Source organism: Mastigoproctus giganteus, chromosome 9 (assembly GCF_048544385.1).
Source record: "Mastigoproctus giganteus isolate SK-2022 chromosome 9, ASM4854438v1, whole genome shotgun sequence".
Taxonomy (NCBI): Eukaryota; Metazoa; Arthropoda; class Arachnida; order Uropygi; family Thelyphonidae; genus Mastigoproctus; species Mastigoproctus giganteus.
In genome coordinates, this window is record NC_143583.1 from 73622284 (window position 1) to 73637894 (window position 15611).

At 32.0% G+C, this 15611-nt stretch overlaps 1 protein-coding gene across 1 annotated transcript in view; it reads right to left on the bottom strand.

The window, feature by feature from the left end:
• The window catches only part of LOC150080449 (JNK-interacting protein 1-like), a 200220-nt gene that overhangs the window by 129358 nt on the left and 55251 nt on the right, over window positions 1-15611 (bottom strand). Inside the window, exon 4 of the mRNA XM_090381228.1 lies at window positions 9287-9476. Within this exon, the coding sequence (XP_090237354.1) occupies window positions 9287-9476 (190 nt within the window). The remainder of the gene's footprint in view (window positions 1-9286; window positions 9477-15611) is intronic.

Sequence of the window (15611 nt, forward strand, 5' to 3'; positions counted from 1 at the left end):
ATGCTGCTTTTTTTTTGCATAGATTACAAAATATATACACTCCTCCTTTTATCTGTCTATATATATACTTTGTATATATACAGGGTGTCCATAAATGATGTTTCTGATTTTGATATTTTTGATCAATTCAATAAGTTTTATGAGGGTACATAAAGTCATTGGTAAAGTTCAATGTGGACACCCTGAGTAACTCAAACAATAGCTTAGAAATATTCAACCTCTGGCCACATGCTGTGCTTCAATTTTATGATCAATTTTACCAAAGGCCTCTATGATCTGTGCCTTCAGCTCCTGCAGTGTCGTTGGTAGTGGACGGATGTACACATTGTCCTTCACATAACCCCACTAAAAGAAATCCATTGGCATCACATTAGGATTCATGAAATGCTAACACATAAAATGCTTTCTGTCCTGTCCTGTCCAGTCGCCATTTTGCCATTCGGATGAATGTAGTGCTGCATAGCAGGTAGAATGCAAAAACTGGCAGTCAAGTGCCAATTTTAATAAAACTTATTGAATTGATCTTTCAGCTGGTATGTGTTTCATGAGTATAGATTGAAGTAATTCTGAATTAAAAAATATCAAAATCAGAAACATTATTTACGGACACCCTGTATATATATATATAATTTTATATATCAAGATCCATAACTATTTTGGTGGCAAAAATGAAACTCCAGTACTTTTTTTTTATATGTGAGAAATTAAATATTCTCACTACCTTATATTGTAAATTCCTTAAGAATAGTTAATTTTTTCTTTCAGTCCTCCAATTCAAAATTATTTTTTCTCTAAATCATACTCATTTTCATTAACTCTTAAACTGGATCTATACACAGTGACTGAAAATTATGCATTTTGCATTGTTAGCAATTTTTTTTTTTAAACAGCATAAATACATGAATTCTCTGCGATTCAAGTGGCAATTCTTGGAGAAGTGAACAGAAATAATTAATTTAAAGATGCCATATAACATTATCATATGCAGTACACAATAGAAAATTTTCATTGTGGCTCAATTCAACTGGGTTGTAACCAGTGCTTTTTTTGTAAAAAAATAGGTGACGGTTGTTCTTTGCTATCGGGAAAAATTGAAAATTAAAAGGACATGAAAAGTACAGTACTCTAAAAAAATATTTCCTGATATTGTTGCTTTAGTAGTAATGTTTTTGGAATAAGAAAAACAAATTAAGTATATTAACATACAGTTAATATACTTAATTTGTATATAATATACTTGAATAATAAATTTATTAAGCATAAACTTATTATTCAAGTATTAGTAAAATAATAACAAGTTTAATAAAATAATTAAAACTGAAAAAACGAAAAAAATCAAAAACTTACCGGTACATTAGAGTAAAATATAAATAATTAAATAATCAATTTAACACAATTCAAATCGATTTAAAACAATTAAAAATCAAATTAACTCAATTAAAAGAATCTAACAAAAATATTCAAAACGATTTTCCTTCCTTCCTTAAGGAAGAGAGGGCCAGTAAATCAGAGTGTCTTATATAATGGGGGATTTTAATTTCCCAGACATTGACTGGAATTTGTGGGTTGGTCACTCACACACTAGCAAGGCTTTTGTGGATTTATTGGATGATTGTTTTCTACAGCAGCATGTTCGGGAGGCAACTAGAGGGAGTAATACTCTTGATCTGATTATCAGTGGTGATTCTTCATGCATTAAGAATCTGCAGATAAAGAAACCACTAGGTGGCACTAATCACAGTGTGCTGAAGTGGGATTTACTCAAAGAGGTTGAAGGCAGCATGTTCAGGAGGCAACTAGAGGGAGCAATACTCTTGATCTGATTATAAGTGGTGATTCATCATGCATTAAGAATCTGCAGAAAAAGAAACCACTAGGTGGCAGTGATCACAGTGTGCTGAAGTGGAATTTACTCAAAGAGGTAACTACCATCAGGGGTAAAGGGAAGGGGAGGGCATTCCTAAGGTATGTTGTGCAGGATGCCAACTGAAATTTTCCAACCCCTCTTTTAAAATTTTCTTCAATATGTGTATGTAAGTTTCAGGTGCCCCTTGAACATTGCTGCCTGGGTGCAATGCACTCCTTGCTTCCTCAGGACGGCCTGCCTTTGGGGAAGGGCTTTTGCTTTCATAAAAGTAGCTACGGTGGCCTGAGACAGTATTTAAATTCTATACGATGGGACCAACTGATGAGGTTACCAACAGCAAATTCAAAATGGGAAGCATTCAAAGATGTAAGATGAAATAATGAGACGTGGCACAGAAGAAAAATGCATGGGATACATATAAATTAAGAGGTCACGTGGAAGCCTATGAGATATAGGCTGGTCTGTAACCAATCTCATAGGAGGTTAGGCAGGCAAAGGCAGATTACGAGAAATCTTTGACAAAGGATGCAAAGAAAAACAGCAAAGAGTTCTTTACTTATGTAAACTCTAGAAGGAAGGGGATGAATCAGATTGGTCCACTTGATATCGATGGTTTAACTGTTGATGATCCTGCTCTGGTAGCTAACAAACTAAATGAATATTTTGCATTTACATTCACACATGAGGAGTTATTCAGGAAGGGGAATGCCAGAGATGTAGTAAGGTAGACAATCTTGTAATAACTGAGAGTAAATAAAGGACTCAAGATAAATGGAGATTACCTGAACCACTTACAATTTTCAGATAATATCATTCTCTTTGCCAATGATCTGGAAGAATTGTAACATGAGAGCAAGAAGTTCAGTTTTAAGATTAATAACAAAAAAACACAGGTTATGTTCAACAAATTTACTAGATCAAAGAAAATCATGGTCAATGAACAAGAACTAGAAGTGGAAAGATATGTTTACCTTGGACATGAAATTTCAATAGATGGAAACATCATAATGGAAATTGAATGGTGCATAAAATTGGGATGGCAAACATTTGAAAAGCTTATTATAGTTTTCGAGACAAACTTACCACTGTCTCAAATGAAAAGTTTTTGATCAATGTATCCTTCTTGCCCTAACATATGGTTGCCAAAGATAGTATAGAACTGAATTCTGAACATAACCAAAAGAGACTGAAAAACATGCATGGATTCACCAACAAACCAAGATCTGTGACATCATTGAAAGAACAAAGCTTTTAAAATGGAAATGGGCATGTCATATATCAAGAACTAACAACAGATGGACCAAATGAATTTTGTAATGAACACCCCTTGAATCCAGATATCCAAGGAAAAAGACCAAGGATGAGCTGGATCAATGAAATTGTGAAATTTGATTGTGTTCAACAGAATGGCAACAGAAAGCACAAGACTATAGTTCCTGGAAATGTGTTGAGGAGGCCTTCATTCTGCAGTGAATCAACAATGGCTGAAGAAAATGATGATGATGATGGTATATATGTCTATGTGCATGCCACGAATGGGACTACCAATTAGTACACCATATGGAATGGTCACTAAAGCATGATGAGTGTTGCTACCAGTAACTTTTGGCATAATAATATGCAAATAAAAATGTGATATTCATTGAATATCACATTAGTTATATTTAATGAATTAATTATATCACAATTATTCATTATATCACAAAATAATATTTAACTATTTATTATGGATATGTAAATTTATATCCAGATTAAAATATGATTGATTATTGCATAAAAAGTAGTATTTTACTATATGATATATGAAAGCTCACTGTTTTATTTTATAAAGAAATTGTAAAATTGATCAAAAATAATGGCATCTCATTGATCTGTCTTAACATCATAAATAAATGCAATGCCATGTTTTCAATCTTAATAAAGAGGTAATAGATATACACTTAAGCTCATAAAAGAGATCCTGTAAACAGCCTGATACGTATATAAGCAGGCATATATTTAATATACACAATTTTATATATATATATATATATATATATATATATATATATATTTATTTATAATTATTGATAAAAAAGTAAAGAAAGAAAGTTAAAAACGACAATAACTGTAACTAATATGTAAATAATATTTATGAGTCAATGCAGTTGCAAGCAATCATGCAATACACCCATAATGTCTATAATATTAAGGATAATATAAAGAACCATTAGAATAAGCAAATCAATCCAATAATAATATCATCAGGGACCTAAGAAAACGCAAAGAAAAAAAAAAAAAATTATTATCGCTTTTTACCGACAATCTAGATGACTTCAACTGGGGCCAACCACCCAGAATGAAAGCAAAAAACGACAAGAGGTTCTCTGTTTCTGTGATGATCAATATATGTTAAGTAATTTAAATCTAAACCAAATATAAACCAGTATAGGCCGAATGTAAATCGAATATAAATAAATCAAAAGATGATAATAAAAGTTAAGAAAATTTAGAAATATTAGAATCAAAGGTAAGAAATATAAGTAAAATATAAATGTAAGCATATATTAATTATCGTTGACCCGACAGAGAACGTAATTTAATGATTAAAATAAGATTAAATATATAATGCATACTACATATTGACCGTATCTAGGACATAATGTAATAGTCGTCAAAATAATATGTGGTGCCCCCTAATGTGATGGATATGGTAAAAATAAATAATTAAATTAACGCATAGAGAAACATGCAGATAGTAAGAAGAAAAACTAAAGGAGTAGGAATAATAGAACCTGAACTCCACAAAGGCGAAAAATAGTGGTATAGATAAGAAATAGTTTCTCCTACATCCTCGGATTGCCCTAATAATTTCGGAGAAATAAAAATAAAGAGTGTAGGACAGTTTAAAGACATTACAAGATATAAGTTGTGGCTCGGGTATGCCCGGGATCGCAAACCCGTTCCTATAGTAGGACCCTGAGCTGAATTTGCATGTTATCTCAGCATGAACTTAAGTAAATTTAAATGAATTTAACTATATATTAACTATATATTAAAAAAAAAAAAAAAAAAAAAAAAATGATACACTGTAATTTGCAAGCCGGTGGGTACAAGTTTTCTACGCCGTAAGACACCAAGAATGCAAAGTGTATCCTATTTACATATATACATGGCACTAAATATAACGATTATATTGAAAATTATATTAAAACAATAGGTTCAGAAAACAAATTTTTGAAATTAATTATGTTTATCGCTTTCCTGAAATGATATTTCAGGTAAGAGATAGGGAAATTATTATTGATCAACCTGCCGTACAATGCTGTTAAGCCCGCTGAACAATTTTTATTACTATTGCAGATATAAGCAATCCTTAGACATTGCGATAAAATTATATTAGCATGCACTGATTTTGATATATTAGATTTCCAGTTTGTAAGGCTGACTACGTTAAAATTAAATGCATCTCTTTTATTATATATGTTTACGTCTATATTATTATTATGAAATATTTCTATATGAAGATCCAGATAATTTGCTATAGTATCGGAACTATTAGTTTTTTCTAATACAAGTTCTACTGGATATAATTTACTGTAATCCTGGACAAAATGTGGACAATTAAAAACACATATATCATCTACGTATCTATATATAAGTAGGTTATCTTGGAATTCTCTTTCTGTATAATGTAGATAAAGGTTTGCGATTATGCTTGATGCTGGACTTCCCATAGGGGTGCCAGTCACTTGTAGGTATAACGATGTTCCGTCACATACATAATTATTAAAGATGCATAATTTTATTAGAGAATCCCAATAGGTTAAATCAACGTTTATAGCATTTTTATTTTCTAAATATAGTTTCTGGAGGACGACTTTTAAGTTATCAAGATTAATGCTCGTAAATAGACTGTTAAAGTCAAATGTTTGTATTTGATGAATATTGTTATTTTTTTAGAGCATTTATAATAGGTAAGTTATTATTTATTATAATAGTTTTATTTAAGTTATTTAATATAATTTTAAGTAACTTTTCTAACGTTTTTCCGGGAAATTTAGCATAACTATCTCTTCATGATGTTATGAATCTAAAAGCAATCGGTGTTTTATGAAATTTGGGTATGCCATATATAAATGGATATTTTAGGTTATTATACTTTAACTTTAATTTTTTATGCAATGCAATTAATTAAACAGATAACATCTTCCTCTAATATAATAATCAAAAAATTAATTGCATTGCATAAAAAATTAAAGTTAAAGTATAATAACCTAAAATATCCATTTATATATGGCATATCCAAATTTCATAAAACACCGACTGCTTTTAGATTCATAACATCATGTAGAGATAGTTATGCTAAATTTCCCGGAAAAACGTTAGAAAAGTTACTTAAAATTATATTAAATAACTTAAATAAAACTATTATAATAAATAATAACTTACCTATTATAAATGCTCTAAAAAATAACAATATTCATCAAATGCAAACATTTGACTTTAACAGTCTATTTACGAGCATTAATCTTGATAACTTAAAAGTCGTCCTCCAGAAACTATATTTAGAAAATAAAAATGCATCTTTAATAATTATGTATACGACGGAACATTGTTATACCTACAAGTGACTGGCACCCCTATGGGAAGTCCAGCATCAAGCATAATCGCAAACCTTTATCTACATTATACAGAAAGAGAATTCCAAGATAACCTACTTATATATAGATACATAGATGATATATGTGTTTTTAATTGTCCACATTTTGTCCAGGATTACAGTAAATTATATCCAGTAGAACTTGTATTGGAAAAAACTAATAGTTCCGATACTATAGCAAATTATCTGGATCTTCACATAGAAATATTCCATAATAATAATATAGACGTAAACATATATAATAAAAGAGATGCATTTAATTTTAACGTAGTCAGCCTTACAAACTGGAAATCTAATACATCAAAATCAGTGCATGCTAATATAATTTTATCGCAATGTCTAAGGATTGCTTATATCTGCAATAGTAATAAAAATTGTTCAGCGGGCTTAACAGCGTTGTACGGCAGGTTGTTCAATAATAATTTCCCTATCGCTTACCTGAAATATCATTTCAGGAAAGCGATAAACATAATTAATTTCAAAAATTTGTTTTCTGAACCTATTGTTTTAATATAATTTTCAATATAATCGTTATATTTAGTGCCACGTATATATGTAAATAGGATATACTTTGCATTCTTGGTGTCTTACGGCGTAGAAAACTTGTACCCACCGGCTTGCAAATTACAGTGTATCATTTGTTTTTTTTTTTTTTTTTAATATATAGTTAATACAGTAAACCCCCGCTATTCGCGGGGGTTACGTTCCTGAGAAATGTCGCGAATACCGAAAACGCGAATACTGAGTTATGGCTCCCATAGTAATAAAGGGGTTCCGCTCCAAAGTATGAAATATATCAGAAAAATTAGTCTAAAATTTTGTCTGTGTATGTATTATATGTACCTTCATAATATATGACTATGTATATAGACAGTAGATACTGAAATGCAAGCATATGGCATCGAAATGAAAATAAGAAACAATTTAATATTAAATGTAATATTTATTAGAAATTTCAAACAAATCTTTCAAACCAGCGCCTTTGCTTGCTAGCAAAAAAAAACATCCCGCCAGTGCTATCACCAGTTTCGCTAAAGTGTTGATAAAGGAGTTTGGCCTTTTCGCGAATGATGAGTGAACTTAACGGAATTTTATTTTGAATTCGGTCTTCTATCCACAGATTTAAAGTTTTTTCCATTTTTTCTAATTTAACATCATGAGTTACAGAGCAAATTTTTGAAACAATTAGCGCATTTTCACGGACACTACGGCAGATTTTTTCTTCCGATTTTTTGATTGATCGTACCGTTGACTCATTGATTTTATAATGTTTTGCCACTGAGGAAACACTTTCACCATTAGAAATTTTATTTAACTCAATTTTATTCGCTAATGTCATCACCTTCTTTGATATTTTCACATTTCTCTTGTTATTCGTAGACATATTTTTGTATGGGTTAGAAAGAACTTATCCACAATAAAGTCACTTTCTTCCGTTAACACACTCGAAAAAGTCTGTTTTACACTGCAAAACGGTAGATTTATCATTTTTGTAAGCATATCAATTTATAAATTGATAAATTTATAAACATATAAATTAAAAGCAAAAGACGAAACCTTCCATGACAAACGCATAACACATACTGTACTGAACAAGGATTAGCGAGAAACATTCACGCTCGCGATTTTGTCACCCCTCTCCCCCCACCCACTGAGCGCTGTTTTGACCGGGAAAGATAATTTTAGCCATGCCCATGTTTTTATGGCGGAAAATATTCACGGCGCTTTAAAATTCACATTTTTTTAGGTTTCATTTTATATTAAATCGGTGATCGCGAATACCCGAAACCGCGAATACAGATACCGCGAATACAGATACCGCGAATAGCGGGGGTTTACTGTATATAGTTAAATTCATTTAAATTTACTTAAGTTCACGCTGAGATAACATGCAAATTCAACTCAGGGTCCTACTATAGGAACGGGTTTGCGATCCCGGGCATACCCGAGCCACAACTTATATCTTGTAATGTCTTTAAACTGTCCTACACTCTTTATTTTTATTTCTCCGAAATTATTAGGGCAATCCGAGGACGTAGGAGAAACTATTTCTTATCTATACCACTATTTTTCGCCTTTGTGGAGTTCAGGTTCTATTATTCCTATTCCTTTAGTTTTTCTTCTTACTATCTGCATGTTTCTCTATGCGTTAATTTAATTATTTATTTTTACCGTATCCATCACATAGGGGGCACCACATATTATTTTGACGACTATTACATTATGTCCTAGATACAGTCAATATGTAGTATGTATTATATATTTAATCTTATTTTAATCATTAAATTACGTTCTCTGTCGGGTCAACGATGATTAATATATGCTTACATTTATATTTTACTTATATTTCTTACCTTTGATTCTAATATTTCTAAATTTTCTTAACTTTTATTATCATCTTTCGATTTATTTATATTCGATTTACATTCGGCCTATACTGGTTTATATTTGGTTTAGATTTAAATTACTTAGCATATATTGATCATCACAGAAACAGAGAACCTCTTGTTGTTTTTTGCCTTCATTCTGGGTGGTTGGCCCCAGCTGAAGTCATCTAGATTGTCGGTAAAAAGCGATAATAATTTTTTTTTTTTTTTTTTTCTTTGCGTTTTCTTAGGTCCCTGAAGGTATTATTATTGGATTGATTTGCTTATTCTAATGGTTCTTTATATTATCCTTAATATTATATATATATATATATATATCACTATTAATGATATACAAGGATAAATCTGTATTATATGAAAAAACTTTTTCCTGCTGTTCTTACTGCTTACCTCAAACATGGCTTTAGTTTTCCTCCAGATGCATTAATTTCTAAATACAAGTTTTTTGATACTGGATGAAGAAGAAATGGTTTAATATCATTACTGTGTGCACTATCATCACCATTTTTCCACTCATCACATTCTTGCAATTCTTGTGCTAAGGATACTGCCCTCTGTAACTGACATAACCTGCCTAATGCTTAAATGAAAAGGAAAATAATTTCATCATCTCTTTAAATGACACCACACAGAATTTTAAGAACTGGCAAAACCTGCTGTGAAAATCTTATTCATTTAGTAAAGATCACAGAGATATATATATATATATATATATTCAAGTTTCAAATTATTTTAAGCATTGATATAACTGAAACTGCTAGCTAAAAGCCAGTCTATGTCAGTGAAAGAATCAAAGTCTCCCTAAGACAGTAATGCAATGTAGAAATGTTAGTAAATTAACAAGAGGAGTTTACCTCAATATAGTACGTAGAACACTTCCGTATGATACCCTCCAGAAATTAAAACGGAAAAAATGAAAAAAATCGACAACTTACCGGTATGTTAAAGTAAAATATAAATAATTAAATAATCAATTTAACACAATTCAAAATCAATTTAAAACAATTAAAATTCAAATTAACGCAATTAAAAGAATCTAACGAAAATATTCAAAACGATTTTCCTTCATGAAGCTGACAATGCTTTTCGACCGACTGTCATGATCACAGGAATGAAAATTCCTGTGATCACGACAGTCGCGACTAATATTATTATCAACGTAGAACATATTGAGTATTAAAGCTCTGATTCATACTATCTAATGTAGAAATGTATATAAATTTTCAAATCACTTCCGCAGTTAATTTTTTATTACAATACACAATATATATATGGTTGGTAACATAAATATAGTGTCTGTAAAAATGGAAATGAAAAATACACACAGTTCCTGAACTAAGAGAAGTTTAAAGAACAGTAGAAACTGGAAGTAAAGTAGTGGTAAAAAAGGGAAAGAATTTGAAAAACCTAGTAAAAAATGAACTGAGACTAAGGAAGCAAACAATATACAAAATTGATTTTGTACAAATAAATAACACTGTATTCAGATATGGGAGGGCAATTTTAGCAAGAGGTCGAATCAAGGGATGGCAAAAATGCAAAATCTTAATACGGTAAATGAAAAAAATGTTGCATAGCCAGGAATGATTCCACCTCTTGCTAAAATTGCCCTCCCATATTTGAATAGTGTTATTTATCTATTTATTTTTTTATTTATTTTTACAAAATTATTTTTGTATATTGTTTGCTTCCTTAGTCCCAGTTCATTTTTGTACTAGGTTTTTCAAATTCTTTCACTTTTTCATCACTACTTTACTTCCAGTTTCTACTATCCTTTAAACTTCTCTTAGTTCAGGCACTTTCTGTATTTTTCATTTCCATTTTCACAGACACTATATTCATGTTACAAACCACACTTTGTTTATATCCTTTTGCTTCCTTTACTGCTGCACTGCACATTTTGGAGCATTAAACATATGATTACTTTTGTTTTTTTTCCTTTTTCTGCTTTTTTTAACAATTTAATATTGCTACTATATATATATAGGTAATCAATAATGTTTTACTTTTATATACAACATTTATTTGATGAATGGTAAAATCTAAATGATTACAACACTAAAAGCTGAATGTACAAACAAAAGTATATTTTTCATGCTAGGTAAATTAGGTTTGAAAATTGCACACTGTTTTGTAGACAATGCTGTATACAAAAAATTTTGACCTTTAGCTCAGAGTTTTGCCACACTTCCCATAGGGCCAGAATTAGCATCCAATGCCACTAACTTAATGCCACAAACAATGTCTAGCTGGAAAGAAATTTCATCAATTCTACAGGGAGACACAAACTACCACATATACAGCAATACCTTGCACAATGCAGTTAATGCTTTGTAAAAAACTACGCACTGACTGAATCAGCACTAAATGGGGAATAGTTTCAATGGGGAAAATGATATGTGGTTATCATAAGATTTTTTATAGTATAAATAATTATGCATGATTAGTTAGAAATATAATAAATACAAATAGTAATGAGGTAGAGTAAGATCAAAATTAATTGATAAACTTTATCAATTAATTTTTGAAAAAGGAAAACCGACAATTTTATTTTGAAAAAATAAAAGCCAGAAAATTTTAATTATTAAAGAAAAATCTATCTAATCTAAGTTGCACCATTTTGTTTTTCTTCTTTTCTTTGTGGAGTTCTCGGTAACATTGAATGGTATTTTCTAACACTCGTCAGGCATTAATGCTAAACTCTACATCTGGATCATGATTCATATTTAAGTCTTAAGCAGTTTCCACTGCACTAAACATTTTTTCAAGTTCTTGTAAGGGAAATTCTTTTTCTCAAACTTTACTAGCTCCTTCATTACACTCTGGACTTCTTTACGCTTTGGACTTCTTCTGCTCCCTAATATGCCCGTTCTTGGTCTAAAATCTCCAGATGCATTTCCACACAGCAAAAGTGTCAGATGATCTTTCGATGCTTTGTAATCTGGTTTAGTTTTTTCATTTTCTGATAGAAAAGTTCTAGAGGGCATTTTTTCTCAAAAAATGACCATTTCAACAACATTAAAAATTTTATCATCTTTTACCCACCTTTCCCAATAATTTCTATAAATTCTTTAGGAAATTTTTTGACAGCATCTTTGCCTGCACTTGCACTTTCGCCTACAATACGGACATTATGAATCCCCAAGATTTTTTAAAATGAAAGAATCAACCGCAACTTGCTGAAAACATTTCATCAGTTGCCCTGCTCTGTAATTTTCTTCCATTACATTTTCTTTAAGTGCGTTTAAGTTAAAGTTAAAAAAGGCTCAGCTTTCATTTGAATTTCCATTTGACTTAATGGGATTCGCTTCTGATTGCAATCTTCTAACCATATCAATAGCAATTCTATATTTACTATTAGAGAGTTCCTTTTCTTTACAATTGTTTTTGTGGCAAAAGAGTTGGTAGTTATTCCATACTCTTTGTACTGATTCTTTTCTTTTACAATTCTTCTTATAGATGATTCATTTATTCCTTTGTCTTGTGTGAGTTTGGCAAACAAAGCACCTTCTTCATGGCATTTGAAGATTTCAAGTTTCTCTTCTAATTTTAACCATTTACATACCACAAACCGCTAGAATGAATCCTGTACTGATTGAAGCCAAACTGGAGGTGTTACTGTATATGGTTGAATGGCCAGAAAGTAATCATCCAAAGAAAATAATGGAATCACTGGTTAAAGAAGTAATGAAGGATCATCTGGACAGGCATGCAATTATACTGCAATCACAGCATGAATTTGTTAAGGGATGGTCTTGTATAACCAATCTGATAGGCTACTATGATGCAGTGACTAAGGAACTGGAGGCAAAAAATAATTATGACAGCATATACTTGGATTTCAGGAAGGCTTTTGATACTGTTGCACATAAAAGACAACTGTACAAAGTGGAGCAATGCAGCATTAAAGGCAAGTTACTACTGGATAAAGGAATGGTTAAGTAGAAGAATACAGAGAGTAGTTATCAATGGACATGGCTCTTCATGGACTAATGTTACTAGTGAAGTTCCCTAGGGTTCAGTGCAGGTTCCGATGTTGTTTTCAATGTTTATTAATGATACTGACAAAGGTATATTGAGCTTAATGCCTAAGTTTTCAGATAATACAAATGTTTGCGAGATGATTAATGACAGTCATCAGGGTGAGCTACTGCAACAAGATCGAGGAAAATTGGGTGAATGGGCTGAGAAATGGCAGTTGAAGTTAACATTGACAAAACTGCATATGGATAGCAATAACCCCCATAACTCCAGATTAGTGGAAAATGAAAAAGACCTGGGTATAAATGCGTGCAGTCAGACATGAAATTCTCTGGACAGTGCAGACATGCTGCTAGGAGATGGTGTTGTTGTTAGTTTTGTTGGTCCATCAGCATCTCAGGCTATAATGCACACTGTTAGGAGAGCTCATGGAGTTTTGTCAATGATATACAAAAAATTTGCTAGCAGGGATAAGGAGGTGATTATCCCTTTGTATAAGGTCATGGTTAGGCCGCATCTTGAGTACTGTATACAGGTCTGTACATCCCACTTTAGGAAGGATGTAGATCTGCTGGAATGGGTGCAGAGAAGGGCAACCAGACTGGTAAAAAGAACAAAAGGGTGCTGTTACCTAGAAAGGATTCAGTTCTGCAAATTGTAGTGTCTCAAGACTAGGCAGCTGCGGGGAGATCTGATTGGGATGTTTACAGCCTTGAATGGATTGAGTAAGCTAAATGTTAATAGCATTCTTCCAATTGCTAAGACTACACAATAGGGGGCATAAATTCAAGTTTAGGAAGGATGATTTCAGCACAGGATAGATGTACAGAAGTTTGCTTTTAGCGAGTGGGTGGTTGATTGTTGGTACAGGCTTCCATCAATTAATTTATTCAAGGAAGAACTAGACAAATCCTCGAATGGTACGAATAATTATGTAGGGTTTTTTTTTTTTTTTTTTTGCTGATGCTTTCATAAGCTTGCTTTCTTACATAATTTGCCATTACTACTGCAGGCACTGCATGACTTAGTAATACTCAACTTACGTAAATTGACTTTATAAATTTTTGCCGGCCGGTGCTGTTGTTGTTGTTATTTGGTTTTTAGGAGCATTAGCAACTAAGGCCATACTGCTCCGGGAATATGCGGTGGTCATTCCATGACCTTTCCGCATCCTCCGTATTCGGTGGTCATGAGCTCGAACCCCGGTCTAATCAAGAAGCGTGTGCTACGCACTGCTGCTCCTGCCCACCTGGCTAGGGAGGCACCATGCCGGCTGGTGCAAACTTAAAAAAATCGTGGAAGTGTATTTTGTATCCTGTAGGAATAAATGGAGATATTGTGAAAATATAGCAATGTGAACCCAATAACACATTGTTTTTTTTTTTGGTAATTCGCTCAAAGATCTGAGAAGTTGAAATTTTCGCTATATAACTAAACTATTTATCTCTCTATAAAAGATCGTACACTTTCATCATTATCATATGTTCCATTACCAGAATCTTGAATTCCTTTGTGTTTTCTAAAGAACACTTCTGGAGGTCTCCACCATAAAACAATAAAAACAATTTGCACTTTCCAGTTTATTGGATTTTTCTGTTAGTGCAATCTATTATACATGGGTAGTAAACTTGATCTTATTGCATTTGTGATAATACCGATAACTAGAATTGTGTGGATTTTACATTATTATGGTGAAATGTATTTCACCTTCACTGAAATCTTCAATATAAAAATCATAAATAAATTTTCAGAATCTTCTCTTCATTCCTATTTACTTATTACAATGATGAAGAGAAAGCAACCAAAGAAAATGCAAGTGGTGGCAGTGCTAGGAACAAAACAAAATTGATTCAGAAGATGAAAATGATTAAGAAGTACGAAGCAGGAGAAAGTTTGTCATCTATTGCAAGGGAATTAGGTCCCACTGCTTCAACAGTGAATACTATTATAAAGGACAGAGCTCATATAAAAGAACATGTTATAGGATCAACACATTTAAGATGAACAGTGATCACAAAACAGCATTCAGGCGCTATATCAGAAATGGAAAAGCTATTAATAATAAGGATGGAAAATCAGATTCAGAAGCGAATCCCAATCCAAGTTCATGGCAAACAATGGGTGGTTTAATAGGTTCAATTATCATGCTGGTTTCCACAGCATTGAAGTATGCGGTGACATCGCCAGTACCAATTCTGCAGCTGCAGAGAAATTTTGTGATGTGTCAGAAAAAGCCCCTTTTAAATCTCTATAGCGGCATACTTATCATGGAGACGTTGATTCTGGCAACAATGCTTTTTTTTTTTTTTTTTGGCTGATGCTGCATAAGCTTGCTTTCTTGCATCATATGCCTCTACTAATGCTAATACTAAAAAGGTAAAACTTGCTGAGTTATGCCTCTCCCCTCTCTTTTTTTGTAATTTTATAATTTTGAAATTGTGATTTTGTACACTTTTGTAATTTTTCCAGCACATGAGATAAAAAAAAATTAATAAATAATTCTATTTAGATGTTCGTCAAACATTTCTTTTTTTGCATAGTTGCGAGTACTGCATAAGCATCTAGGGGAAATTCCGACTTACGTAGAGTTCCACAGAATGCAACCCTTACATAAGTCGGGGAGTGGCTATATTACTACTTTTAAGAAGAGCATATTTTCTAACTCATGCAACAATGGGATAAATACAAAAAATATCAATGTCATCAAATAAGTACGGAAATGTACTTTTACTTG